The following is a 15,190-nucleotide window of genomic DNA, read 5'->3' as shown; positions in this document are numbered from 1 at the left end:
ACTAGAAGACTTTATGTACTAATACCTTTCAAATAAGGAAATTCCACACAGTTGGGTCGTTTTAATGTTATTAACAGAGACAAATGGATGATAGATCAAATAATGACTCACAACATTTCTAGAAACTTTCTGAAAAAAAAAATTAACAGGTGAAATGATTACAAAGTATAAACCGATTTGCTAATTTGCTAGGGCATTTTCCTTTTCCTAGAACTGTAACTACTGTGGTTATTTTGACTGTACATTTTGTGACATATTTATGGGATTTTGTGTGTTTTGAGACAGCAGCAGCACCTGGCCTTAGAGTCGTTTAACTCGTTTTACTATCACTTATTATAAGTAAACATACTTATACCAAGGGATGTTTAATTAGTAAATAACACATTTTCAAAATTCTACTGTTTGTTTTCGAAGATATAATTTGACTAAGAGCAGTCAATGAACATTTGAGTGGGTTAATTTTGTCTTACAAAGGTAGTCTAGTAACTGTCATAATACTAACACAACTCTTATCAGTCTAATGGAGGAGGAGGAGATAATGGGAAATGAGGAGCATAGGTTGCCTGAAAATAGTTAAGACAGAAATTTACTCTGATGAACCTCAGTGGTGCTGGTGGATTTCTGAAGAGACATTCAGTGACAAGTCCAGGTATGTTTTGCTTTTCATCTACCATAAAGTGTTTCATTGTGTTCATGCTTAAGCAGGATTCTCCGCCTATATTTGCTGTTTTTGTTTGCGTGCAGTAATTGAATAATGTCAAATGAGCAAAACCTTGTGTCATCCAATGCACTCATCCACCCAGCGAGCATTTTTTCGTTGAAAACACATTAAAAAATTCACATATTTGAAGACATTGTTTAAACGTTCATGTTTAGACCATATTTCAATAGGATTTAAGATTGAAATGTTCAAATAGTCTGTGAAAAAACTTCTGAACCACTTTTAAATGTCTTTTAAACATCACTGTATTATAAACTTCATGCTCACAGTAAAATATGTAGCAATTAAATACTTAGTCATAGTAACACAGCATTTTTCCCTTACAGGACAAAGAAAACTATAGGTGACACAGGGAACAATTCATTTGTATTTATTAAGCAACGATATAAATATAACATGAACAATGTTCTTTAAATACAACTATGAAATCGAAAATACACAATTGTTGTACAAAATCTCCCTTTACTTTTTTAAATGTCGATGTCAAAGCCACTTAGGAGACGCTTTCAGGTGGACATCTGTAAATAAAACAAGCATTAGACACAAATATTCACTTTTAAACCATTTTTTTAACGTCCTTTCACAGTTGACCACAGTCGTGACCGTCTGTATCGTTTGTACATCACTTTGTTTTACTCACTTCCTCCCCATTTAAACTGTGTACAGCTCCTCTCGCTTTTTGTCGTGTATTCTACATGTGAAATGGCCTAAAAACACATTTTATAATGTTGGGCTACAGCGACAGCCCATAAAGACAATCTTCAACATTAACGTTAACATTAACGCTACAAGCTAGCAGCATCGCCCGCATCATTGGCATGATAAAATCATACTAATGGTGTTCATTTCGGTTTGCATTATTGTAATAATGTATATATATTAACCATCTGTTAACCATCTGTAGTGAGGACACCTGCCTAAGTCGAGGGAGCAAACATGAAGAAATCAATCAAATGTACAACAACAGATAAAAGAGGTAAGTGATCTATTTTCATTGCAAAAGAACAGACACAATAATAGAGTTTTATATATATATATATATATATATATATATATTAAAAAAAAAAAAAAGCAAGTAGCAATGGGTAACTGAATATAGCTTTACTTCTTTTTCTGGCAGACACTGAGAATGGGTAAGTTTGTATTGATTGACATCTCCCACGATAAACTGCTGTATGTTTCAGAACACGTTGTCTGCAGTGGTTATGTTATCGTTACTTTAATGTACATGTGTTACAGAGATGAGAAGACAAAAGGAAATACTCTGAGTGTTGGATACTTTCAGCTGGTAAATACAATGTTTTTGCGCATTTTGTTCTCAAACAGTGGTGGAAAGTAACTCAGTATATTTTACATTACTTTACATTCATATGACGCTTTTGTCCAAAGGGACAAAATAAGTGCTTTTACACAAAGTAGGACTATCCCCAAAATGGGGAGGGTATCGCTTTCACACGGATAACTAAAAGCCTGTCCAGTGCTACAGTAAGAGTGTTTAGAGATTTCTTTTTTAATTTTGATTTGTTTGAAACATGCTAGCAAGGTTGTTGAGATGTAATCTATAAAGGTGGGGTTTTAGCTTGATGAAGATATTTACCGGTACATAAGTCCTGTGTATCAATGTTGAGCTACTTGAGTATTTCTATTCCACTATCTATTTTTTTCTTTTTGCTTTTGTTACTGGTTAACAGATTAAGATTTAACATAAAAACATAAGCTTTTAAAATGTTATGTTATCCGTTACAGAGACCATTTTTCTACAGAACGAGTACTTTGGAACTTCAACTTGCTTATAATAATCATGTACTTGACAGCTTAATTACTCATGTACCTTTACGTAAGTAGGATTTTGTTTGTCAGACTTTTACTCGTGATGGACTATTTCACATTGTTGCATTGGTACTTTTAATTATGTAAAGGATCTGAGTAATTTATGTACCCCTCTACACCACTGTTATTTACCTCTTCTTGGATTTGATCATCAAGAATAAAAATTAAATCAAAATGGGTTGCAAATTGAATTCAAATTTGTTTTTGCAGTTTCGCTTTGCCACTTGCAAAGACACCTTGATGATGGTAGTAGGGGGTTTGTGTGCCATCATACACGGTGCAGCTTCACCTCTCATGCTTCTGGTGTACAGCAGGATGACAAACACGTTTGTGTTTTATGAGATTGAGGTCCAAGCACTGAAAGATGAAAATACGACATGCAACAACAACACTATCTATTGGAAAAATGGCTCCATATATGAAACAGCTGAAAACAGCTCTGTCTACTGCGGGTAAGTTGTTTGTTAACCGTTCATGTGATTGTTGTTACATTTGAAAAGCGGCTGTTACTCATTTATTCTCTCTGCAGGGTGGATATTGAAGCAGAGATGACCATGTTTGCATATTACTATGTTGGGATTGGATTAGGAGTTATGTTTGTTAGTTATTTTCAGGTATGTATTTATGCTTTCCATATTAATATTATTAAGATATTCCAGCTTAAGAAATTATGACTCATGACAAAGTTGCACATCACTCACAGAAATAACTTTGTACAACTCTGATTGTTCACTGTAGATTTTCTTCTGGATGTCAGCAGCTGCAAGACAAATTGATGAAATGAGAAAGACTTATTTCAGAAAAGTAATGCAAATGGAGATCGGATGGTTTGACTGCAACTCTGTTGGTGAACTGAACACAAGGATGTCAGAGTGAGTTGGGGCTTGTAAAGATCAGGCTCTTATCAATTCATAGCTGGGAGAATGTTTCATACAGAATAGCCTCTCTGTTCCTTTACAGTGATATCAACAAGATCAACAATGCCATCGCTGACCAGGTGTCTATCTTCATTGAGAGGATCTCTACGTTCGTGTTTGGCTTCATGGTTGGATTCATTGGTGGATGGAAGCTGACTTTGGTGGTCATATCAGTGAACCCGCTGATTGTCATAGCTGCTGCACTAATGGCCATGGTAAAGTTGTGAATCAAACAATGATTTCTTAGTACTGGAAGGGAGTAAATTGCTATAATGTGTGGTATATGTCACAAAAAATGTAATAATCTTGAAGATTATCATACAAATAAATGTCTGTTAATTCCCTATCTATCACCGAATGAGGTAACACAATGGTGATTGAGCCTATGGCTCAGTGTTGAAAGCCTTTGCATTTACGGTATTAAGAACTGAGGGTCTGTAGTGACTTTCCCAGGAAAGGGGAGACTGTTGAGATCTCTGGGAAGTGAGATCTAAAAACACACCTACAGTTACCGCTTATCGGCATCGGTGCCGCCATAGAAAATAGTTTTGGAGATCTCCGGGTTGTACCTTTAAATATGCTTTCTAATGTTTTTGTGTAATTCTTGTTGCTGAAGGCTGTGGCCAGGCTGACAGGACGAGAGCTAACGTCCTATGCAAAGGCAGGGGCAGTGGCTGATGAGGTCCTGTCATCCATCAGGACAGTAGCAGCGTTTGGTGGGGAGGAAAAAGAAGCTGAGAGGTATTTCGTAATTTTGAAAGATTACAAGAAGTTGTTCTGCTTTGAAAATGATGATGAGCCATAACCCCATGTTTCTAAATGAAACTGAAATGTGACATTTGTACAGATATGACAGAAACCTTGCAGAAGCTCAGATCTGGGGAGTGAAAAAGGGCACAATCGTGGGTGTTTTTCAAGGATACATGTGGTGCATCGTTTTACTTTGTTTCGCTTTGGCCTTTTGGTATGGATCTAAATTGGTCATAGACACCAAGGAGCTGAGTCCTGGTGCTCTTATTTAGGTATGTGAAAATGAATTAATTCAACTTCTGATACTCTATATAATATAATATAATATGAGTGTTTGAAAGTCAGTGGCCTTTGTTTCACCATGACGCTGCTGTGTTTTTCCAGGTGTTCTTTGGAGTACTCATGGCAGCCATTAACCTGGGCCAGGCCTCACCCTGCCTGGAGACATTCGCTTGTGGTCGTGCTGCAGCAAAAAACATCTTTGACACGCTTGACCGGGTAAAATCTGAATGCTACTTATTAAGACTTTATTTCAGATATAATACAGATTTGAAACAGAACATTTGAAGAAAAAGAATCTTCAATGTAAAATAACATTCTGTGCTGTTACGCTCACAGGAACCAGAAATTGATTGTTTCTCAAAAGCAGGTCACAAATTAGACAAAGTAAAAGGTGACATTGAGTTCCATAATGTCACTTTCTACTACCCATCCCGGCCTGAAGTCAAGGTAAATTTCTTCCACACACATTTCTTTGTGTCCATTTTTCACTTTTCAAAATTTAACTCACAAAGAGCAAACTACTCTTTCAGATTTTAAATGATCTGAGCATGCAGATCAAAGCAGGAGAAACCACTGCTTTTGTGGGACCAAGCGGATCTGGAAAGAGCACCACAATCCAGCTCATCCAAAGGTTTTATGACCCAAAGGAAGGAATGGTAACAATCTGAGCAACTGCACAGACACACAGGACATCACTGGAGAAGTTGAAGGCTTCAGTGTAATGTCACATATTTAATTGTCGTTCTCAGGTGACTTTGGACGGCCATGACATTCGCACTTTAAACATCCAGTGGCTCCGATCTCTCATTGGTATTGTAAAGCAGGAGCCAATGCTGTTTGCTACAACCATTGCAGATAACATCCAGTTTGGTCGACCTGGAGTAACCATGGAAAACATCATCCAGGCAACAAAAGAGGCTAATGCCTATAATTTTATCATGGATCTGCCACAGGTACACTTACGTATTTAAATAAGAATAAGTACAGTGCACACAGTTTCACAGTAAAATATGTGAATTTGGGCAGCCTAAAATTAACATGCTGCTACTTTTCCATCAGAAATGTAATACTCTGGTGGGAGAAGGTGGAGGACAGTTGAGTGGAGGACAGAAGCAGAGGATTGCTATCGCTCGAGCTCTGATCCGAAACCCCAGGATCCTGCTGCTAGATATGGCCACGTCTGCGTTAGACAATGAGAGTGAGGCTGTTGTCCAGAAGGCACTGGACAAGGTGAGCCACTGTCTGTCCATAGACTACATCATTAGAGTGCACTTTGACCAATAAATTCAGAAACACATCCTGTTTTGTGGAATTACCCTAATAACTGGTATTTGTACAGGTGTGCATGGGCAGGACAACAATTTCTATAGCCCATCGTCTTTCCACAATTAGAAATGCAGATGTCATTATTGGATTTGACCATGGACAGGCTGTGGAGAAGGGAACACAAAGTGAGCTAATAGAAAGGCAAGGTGTCTACTTCACTCTGGTCACCCTGCAGAATCAAGGCACATCCAACACAACTAAAGGTAAGATGAAGGGCTGCTAATCATTACAGTAGGGTTGCCTGCAACTACTAGTCATTATAGATTCATCTGTGGATTTTTAATTTTGGATCATTCTATGTATAAAATTCCAGAAAACAGTGACATATGTCTATCACAGTTTCTCAGAGTCCAAGGTAACGTCAAATGTATTGTTATGTCCAAAACTCAAATATCTTTAGTTTGCTGGAGAGACAGAGTGGTTGTTATTGTTGCTTATCTATTGCCTCCACTCGGCTCTCAACATGGTGACGCCTGAGCTGGCGGGTCGACGTTAACAGTGCTATCAATAGCGCTAATAGTGCTCCTGACAGAGCTAACGGTGTTAACCTGAGAGGGAACCGGAGGGTGGGTGTTACGTTTCTGTGTTTACACCGTCGGTTAGGTGGTGTTATCAGCTGTAGCTGCTGTATAAGAGCATTGCAGTGCTGGCCATGAGCTAGCCAGTAGGGCACGCTCACATGCACAAACATGCACTAAAAGGCATGTGTGTAAACAAAGCACAGATAAGCTTACTAATGCTGTGCAGACTAGCGTGGCCTTACTCTGTCAGACATAATTGGGAAGAATGCTGAGGAGAAGGCAAAATATGTATAAAATAAAACTTGTATTATATTTTATGTTCAAGGGACGCAGACAGGACCCTTTAATCCCTGTCTCCCTGTATGGAGCGGGGGAGCTGGCTGTGTGAGGTGTTTGACCAAAACAATGGGTTATCAACCAAGGGGGAGCTTATCAGATTTCAGCCAATCGTGGAGCTGATCGATAGGCTGAGGAATGTAACTTTGGGGGACAAGAGAACTGTAAATCCGAGGAGAGATTCAGACCTCCTCTGGACCATGATGCAGATATGTCTCGTGGCCCGGACGGGGCCTCACTTTTCATGAAATTTATGTTTGTTTTGATGTTAATAGTGTACTTCAGTTTGTAATTGTTTAGCTTCTGTTTGTGATTAAATAACTTTTGATTTGATTGTAACTTGGACCAGCTGATTTTTTGGCCCTGCTCTGCTGACAAAAGACGCAGCAGTAGGAGGCATGCACCTTCCTTTGTCTGCGAGAGAGAGTTGAGACCCTTTAACAGGGCCACCCTGATTGGTTCAAACAGCACATTTCAAAGCCCTTAGCAGTCGGCAGGAGTTAGTGGGCAATCCTATGACGGTTCTTCCTGTCTCTGTTAAAGGGCAACAGAAGCTTCAAAACTTGTTTTAAAGCTGTTTTGCTTTTTTTCTTTCCAGATGAAATCAGGGACCCTCTCGAAGACGACTTTGATCTAAAAGTGAGGAGCCGCACATCCAGTAAAAGGTAAAGTAAAAATCCAGCTCAAAATACCAAATGATACAATACAAATACAATATAAAATAATAATAAAAAAAGAATCTGATGTTCTCAATATTACTCCTGTAGGGGCTCTTGTCGACTGCGATCTCAGAGCAAATTGTCAAATGGCACATTATCAGACAGCTTCACGATCCTTTCGGACAAGCAGTTCTCAACAGAAAATGTACTGAGGTGTTCTTTTATGCTGTGTAATACATTTACTTTTTTTCTAACTATCTTGTGGAAATGAATAGCTCATATGCGTATTGTTTAACAGACATTTGAGGACGATGCAGATGAACATGTAGAGCCTGCCCCAGTACAACGTATCCTCAAATACAACCAACCAGAATGGCCCTACATGCTGCTGGGCTCGGTGGGAGCTGCTTACAATGGCTCTGTCAATCCCATCTATGCTATCCTGTTCAGCCAAATTCTTGGGGTGGGGTTGCGTATTTCATATATTCTTTTTCACAAGCTGATGTAGTTTGCTGAAGTGCAAATAACTTATGATTATATATGATATTATATATGATCTTTGTATTTGCAGACGTTCGCTATTAGTGACTTCAACGAACAGACGAAACAGATCAACGGGATGTGTATTCTGTTTTGCATTGTGGCTGGGATTAGTTTCTTATCCCAGTTTTTACAGGTTTGCGTCACAATTTGCTGAATTATTAAGTCATTCAGAGTACATATCTCATTGTCAATTTGATATAATATATGTTGACTGACTCTGATTTAATGTTTAAGGGATATGCTTTTGCCAAATCTGGAGAACTGCTGACCCGCCGTTTAAGAAAATTAGGCTTCCAGGCCATGTTGAGACAGGAGGTTGGTTGGTTTGATGACCCCAGAAACAGCCCTGGAGCTCTGACCACTAGACTGGCCACTGATGCATCAATGGTGAAGGGGGTAAGTAACATATTTAAAGGCCTTTATGCTTATTTCACATTATTTATAACGTATACAAGATATAGGTTTGGTATTGTACAGTAATTACAGCATTCTTTTTTGGGGCTGGTTTTGCTTTTTCAGGCAACAGGATCTCAGATTGGCATGATCGTGAGCTCATTGACCAGCATTGGAGCGTCTTTCATCATTGCTATATACTTCAGTTGGAAGTTAACTTTGGTAATTTTGTGCTTCCTGCCACTCATCGGGCTGTGTGGTGTGTTCCAAGCTAAAATGCTGACAGGTTTTGCAAATGAAGATAACAAAGCCATGGAAGCAGCAGGTCAGGTAAGCTCCAAAGAACATTTGCCATCTAGGCCCATTGATATACATTTCTCTGAGAAACCAAAAGGCGTATAAAATCTTAAATTTCTCCCGCAGGTATCCAGTGAGGCTCTTGCCAACATCAGGACCATTGCAGGCTTGGCCAAAGAGAGCTCATTTGTGGAATCATATGAGCAGAAACTTGTTCTTCCATTTAGATTTGAGAGGAAGAGAGCCAACATCTATGGGCTTTGTTTCGGTTTTTCCCAGTGTGTCATCTTCATGGCATATGCTGCTTCGTTTAGATATGGAGGCCATCTGGTTATGTCTGAGGGGTTGCAATACATGATTGTTTTCAGGTTGGTAAAATTGTTTCGTTCAATGAGAAAATCTGTCTTTTTCAGATCCTATAATGAAATCTTTTTTATGTGTTTGATGTGATTACCAAACATCAACCCAGTGCTTGTATGGTGTTCCTCCAGAGTGATTACAGCTGTAGTAACCAGTGGGACAGCACTGGGCAAAGCTTCCTCCTTCACTCCAGATTATGCCAAAGCCAAAATTGCTGCTGCTCGGCTTTTCAAACTGTTGGACAGAGTTCCTAAAATCAACCTAAGCCATGCAGATGGAGAGAAATGGGTTGGTGAATTTCATAAATAAGACAGAATAATACCCAATGGGATGTCATTCTGCCATGATGTTACTTTCAAATGACTAAGCCTAGTTATCCATCTTTAGGATGACTTCAGAGGTGAAATAGAGTTCCTCAATTGCAACTTCACCTATCCAACTCGGCCAGATGTCCAGGTGTTGAACGGCCTGGTTGTGTCTGTGAAGCCTGGTCAGACTTTGGCGTTTGTTGGGAACAGCGGCTGTGGGAAGAGCACAAGTGTTCAACCGTTGGAAAGGTTCTATGACCCTGATGAAAGGAAAGTGGTATGTAGACTGATTTAGAAGTTAATTTCACTGATCACAAAATTAGTTTAATCAATGCCATACTCTTAAATATTTCATCTTTTTTATTTTCAGTTGATTGATGGTCGCCCATCTCATACAGTCAATGTGCCCTTCCTACGATCTCAGATTGGCATAGTGTCCCAGGAGCCAGTCTTGTTTGACTGCAGCATAGCAGAGAATATTCAGTACGGAGATAACACATGCAATGTTAGCATGGAAGCGATTGTTGAGGCTGCAAAGAAAGCCTACCTTCATGACTTTGTGATGACGCTACCAGATGTGAGTGGAAACACTTAAGGATAAAACTTTGCATACATTGCCATTACAAATCCTGGTTATTAGTTTGCAGAAACAATCTTACATTTATTAAGTTAAAGTATGTAAAAGTAACAAAGAAACAACAGGTTGGTGAAGACGGACTGACGACACTGGCATCTGGGCAGGCGGGGTTAAAAAGATTAAGAACACTGGCCAGGTGTTCCCAATTAGGTTGATGGCACTTCAGCTCCACCCACCAAAGGAGCTGCAAACAACACACAAGCACAGAAACATATATTGTGGTTTTGTTGGTAGCTAATTTGACTGTGATATTAATTATATGCTGCATTAATACAGAGAGTATTCTCATTTTAAGTTGTTCCAAAAACTGCAGCTATATAAAGGAGAAGAAATACTTAGTTTTAACTTAATTTTATATTGTTGATCTTTGTGTATCTAGATTAAGAACCTGCCTTTCTATATGGCTTGACAAGGAGCACTTCAATGATAGACTCCTGTGGGTGAAAGCCTTTGAACTACCCATGGGAAAGAACTTAAATATAACAATATTGTAAAAAGAGTGTTTCCCCATGGAGAGACACCTTAACTTCTCACCTTTTTGGCACATCTCAAAGAGATGCATATTAGCCTATGTTTGCCCAATTTAGTATAAACTCTCTGCCCTTAGGTGTGGTTATCACTTGATCTTCTCCATCTGATTTAGTTTGTCGAGATGATCAGTTGAGCAACTGGGCAAGCTCCATCTGCTGAGGAAGATCACGTGATATGAAAATTCCAGAATAGATACTCAATAGTAGTGAGGATGTTTTTTCAACTACTTTTTCCATGTTCAAGAATTACCTTTAAATCAGAACTGTACGCTTGATAAAGGACCAGTGTGTAGGATTAAGGGTCAGTTAGGTTGCAGATTGCAACTAACTGAATACCCCTCTGCTCAGCCTTCAGATAATGTAAAAAAGCTAAAGGCCCTCTCTAGAGCCAGTGTTTAGTTTGTCTGTTCTGGGCTGCTGTAGAAACATGGCAGTGCAACATGGTGGACTTCTTGAAGGAGGACCCGCTCCCTATGTAGATATGAAGGGCTCATTCTAAGCTAACAAACACAGCGATTCTTAGTTTCAGGTGATCATACACTAATGAAAGCAATAACTAATATTATATTCCATACCTGGGTCTCATAGAAATATGAGACCCAGGTTGGTGCCCAGGGCTCCCAGCTGTCAAGAGGACAAAAACAACGCATCGCCATTGCTCGGGCCATTGTCAGAAACCCGAAGGTCCTGCTACTTGATGAAGCTACCTCTGCCCTGGACACAGAGAGTGAACAGGTAATGCATTTCAAAACACCACCAAACAACATGAACATAAAGCGAGGTATTTCTTTGTATTAGTGTATTTTTTTATGATATAACAATCCTGACAAAGCTCTGTTTTCCCTTCAGACTGTCCAGGCTGCTCTGGATGAGGCGAGAAAAGGACGAACCTGCATTACCATCGCTCACCGGCTGTCTACAATCCAGAATGCTGACATCATAGCGGTGATGTCTAATGGAGCCGTCATAGAGCAAGACACTCATGATAATCTTATGGCCAAGAGGGGCGCCTATTATAAATTGGTCACAACAGGTGCTCCTATCAGCTAGACGCCTGCAAACACACAGGTTATGATGAGCATATGATGGAATGTATAATAATATATATATAATATATAATTTTCCAGTTGTGCATCATGCAATGCTGTCATACCTCTTCTTTAAAATAGCTTTCAAAGACAAAAGTTTCAGTCTTCAATCAATGCATACCTTCCCTATTAGTCTAAATAAATTGACTTAATCTTCACATTGTGTTTTTACTTGTCCGATAGTCTAGCTTGATTGTCTGAAAGGAAAAATGTGGACCTATTGAAAAATGAATGAAATCAACAGGGATTTGAAAGACTATTCTAACCAGCAAACCTACCTCAAAGCCACCCGACTCCACTGATCATCGTAAAACACACATCATTCAAACTCGACAGAAACTAAATAATTATTAAAACCGTCTATATTAGTCTTTTCACTGTTCCAACAATCACCAATTCATTAAAACTTGGTGGTTTGGTCGAAATAAACCCTTTCATTCGCAGTTAGATGTGTTTTTTTTACCTTGCACGGCATCTGGAATATCTCCATATCACAAGATCACGAGGGAATCGCGGGATGACAGATCACACTAAAATCCATCTTGTCAGGCTTCAAGTAATGCGTTTGTGTTAGCTCAACAACACATCAGACATATACTTTTTGAAAATTCCCTGCCAATTCCAGCACTCACTTAATCATTCATGGTTTCTCTCCTGCAGGACCTGTGTTTGTACTGCGAAAGTATGAATGTGTATCTTGCCTAGTGAGGATTACATAATCTCCTATGGGTCGCTTAGTTTCATCATGCAATCTCAGATTAATCAGACAAAATGTAATGAGGTAGAACAAAGTCTCTGATTTACTTGGTTTAGGCAGAGTAGTTACACTTTTCCCACCATTAGCATCCAATGGTACCTGAGGTCTGGTAAATCATGCAAGTGCTCTAAATGTGAAGGGTACTTGTTAAGCCGAGCTTGAAGAAACATCTGTGTGTCTGAGTACTTTATTTTGCTTTGGTGCTAGGACCAATCAGAAGCCTACCCTTTATTGACTCCAATATTAGTTAGTTAAATAGACTATAGAATTGTGTGTGTGTGTGTGTGTGTGTGTGTGTGTGTGTGTGTGTGTGTGTGTGTATACTTTTATTGATTACCTTGGTTCTGTATTTGATACTCTTTTGATGTAATTGTCTGTGTAAGGGAATTTGTGTGCCCTTTTAATGTCAAAATTCTTTTTTAAGTCTAATTTTTATTACTGCTTTACTATTCAACCTTCATGCCCAGGGACTATATGCTGAAAATAGCAATAGCTAAAGCTAGCTAGCTAAAACCTGGTACTTTATATTTGTCCTTATTTTGTATAAGGTTCATGTGTGCATTATCCCTGTTCAAATGAAGAAAAAACAAAACATAGCATTTTCTGCATCAATTTGGTGGAAATGCCTTCATTTATCTCAAGGAAAACACAAAATTCAGGTGCAAAGTTACAATTACCATAGTAAAGCTCTCAGGCATTCTTTAATACTTTCAAACATTTCAAATCTCATTCACGAGCCAACTTCAAATCACATTCATGAGACAATTTGTCTAATTTCAGATGGGATTTTAGAGGAAAATTTGCATAGTTACAAAATCATTTCACCTCAGGTGTATAGCAGACCAACTCAAGGTATCACTCAGAGAGAACCAGGACAATCTGATGTAGCATTTCAAAATTAAAGCCCTTCAAAATCGTATGAATGAGCTAACTTCAAATCACATTCATGAGACAATTTGTCTAATTTCATACTATATGTATGTCTTTTTCAACATACTATACAATGGGTACACCGGGTAACTGTGGCTAAGTGGAGAGCAGGGCCGCCTTTCAATCAGAGGGTCGGTGGTTCGATCCCTGGCTCCTGCTGTACTAGTCTCATGTCAATTTGTCCTTGAGCAAGACACTTAACCCTGAAATTGCTACCGTAGCTGCATCTACAGTGTGTAGATAGATTCTGAATTGTAAGTTGCTTTGAAGAAAAGAGTCTGCTAAATTACTTTCTAAACTTTTTTTCAAAATACTATATTATAACTTCTTTTTTTTTAATTTTCAACACACTATACTATGACTTTTTTTTAAACTTTTTTTTGACATTCTACTATGACTTTTTTTTTTTTACTTTTTTTTGACATACTATACTATTACTTTTTCGCATCCATGAGCTAACTTCAAATCACAAATGGTGCATAGTTACAAAATCATTTCACCTCAGGTGTATAGCAGACCAACTCAAGGTGTCACTCAGAGAGAACCAGGACAATCATAATACTGCAAAACACAGTCCATCTGGCATCCACAGTGCAGTGGATCTGTCATCATGTTTCCTTCCCATTTAAAAAGCACAGTCATCTATGTCAGAGTACTTGCGTATTCAAAATTGGTATTATGAAAGCTTGTAGGCTTCAGTATTCTGAACTTGATGTTGGGTATTTTGGGCCCACTCAAACTTCCTCAGTTTACCACAAGGTGGTATAAATTCTCAATAAAGATAAAAGTTGTATTGTGGGAACTCCAAGGTGCCCTAGGCTATATTTAAATGTTTTGCAGGAAATTAGTTACAAATAAAAAAAAAAAATTGTAGGCAGAAGAAAAAAAAAATTGACCTGCATTAGCGCACAGTGCTAAACAAATCACCATTATACGAGCCTTATAATGAAAGAAGTCAAAACAAATTTGCCGTCTTTCTAATTTAATTATTATTTTACTTCTTAATTTAAGTTATTTGTTTTTATCTTATTGTTGCAGTCATGTCTGAAAAGCCTAGTGTGCGCTGTGTGCCCTAGTAACCCATCTTTGTTATGCACGACCAAGCGCTGAACAACTGATGGAGCCTTCATACTTTATAATATAATTTATAAGGTAACCTACAAATTGCAAAGCTCTCGCAAGATGGGTGTTGACCGTGAATAGTTAAGGCTAAGTGTTGATCTCAAATGGTTTAGGTTAGGAAAGGTTGTTGGACAGCACTTTTTTTTTTTACGTTTTCGCAAATTTTGGGTTACCGTCTGGACATGACCCTGAAAAGTGAAGCCAACGTGGAAGTGCCTTAAACTTGCATTATTTCTAAGGACCATCAGGGGGCGACTTCTCTGTTTCTTAAGATCTCCGATTGTATAGAAGTCTATGAGAAAATTACTCTTCTTCTCAATTAATGTATTACCTAGGTAAACATTGTAAACACAAGTTTATGGTCACTATAGTTTCAGTCTTCCTCAGTACAGCATGATGTTCCTTTTGTAAATCATGGTCCAATTTAGAGTAAAATAGTCTGCTTCATGAAGTCAGGGTAGATTGATTTGCCCCAAGTTTACAAGTAGGATCTCTGACTTTGAATCATGTTTCAAAGCACTTTTCATTATACATCAGACATTTTAGAGTAGAAGTTATTTGGCAAGCAGCATGAACCTACATTCTAAATCCAATGTCCACATTCAGGGATTTAGAAAGAATTCTCTGAGAGCTTAGGGCTGCCCCACTGTCAAATCATCAAGTGCTTGAGGGCTCTCTCTGACATTTTGCACACTTTCTGTAAGTCTGCATTCCTGCAGACTTTGCCTGAGGGAATTACCCACAATTCATAGCTTTAAAACACAGGGTTACTAGGGCAAGCTTGGAGGTGCTAAAAAAAAGGTAAACAAAGAGGACCTGCACTGTATGGGTGTTCAGCCTGGCCTACATTTACACAGAAGCACTGCATTACTTTTAAGATGGT

At 38.6% G+C, this 15,190-nt stretch overlaps 1 protein-coding gene across 1 annotated transcript; it reads left to right on the top strand.

Annotated features, from left to right (window-relative positions):
- The first annotated feature begins 1,657 nt into the window (after nt 1-1,657).
- abcb11a (ATP-binding cassette, sub-family B (MDR/TAP), member 11a) lies at nt 1,658-11,460 on the top strand. Its single transcript, XM_068735032.1, is given in 27 exon segments — nt 1,658-1,697; nt 1,842-1,854; nt 1,961-2,009; nt 2,762-3,003; nt 3,081-3,165; nt 3,290-3,423; nt 3,512-3,683; nt 4,085-4,209; nt 4,316-4,490; nt 4,603-4,716; nt 4,837-4,947; nt 5,031-5,156; nt 5,250-5,453; nt 5,560-5,730; nt 5,840-6,029; nt 7,282-7,348; nt 7,451-7,545; nt 7,636-7,805; nt 7,914-8,018; nt 8,120-8,281; nt 8,405-8,608; nt 8,702-8,943; nt 9,067-9,223; nt 9,323-9,520; nt 9,614-9,820; nt 10,999-11,145; nt 11,260-11,460. Coding segments are annotated over 27 exon segments (3,906 nt in total).
- The last annotated feature ends 3,730 nt before the right edge of the window (nt 11,461-15,190 follow it).

Source organism: Cebidichthys violaceus, unplaced genomic scaffold (genome assembly GCF_023349555.1).
Source record: "Cebidichthys violaceus isolate CVI_PGR_0920_01 unplaced genomic scaffold, fCebVio1.0.p SCAF_11, whole genome shotgun sequence".
In the NCBI taxonomy this organism is placed as follows: domain Eukaryota; kingdom Metazoa; phylum Chordata; class Actinopteri; order Perciformes; family Stichaeidae; genus Cebidichthys; species Cebidichthys violaceus.
Note: the sequence above shows the minus strand (reverse complement) of the source record. Positions and strands in the feature narration are given on the sequence as shown.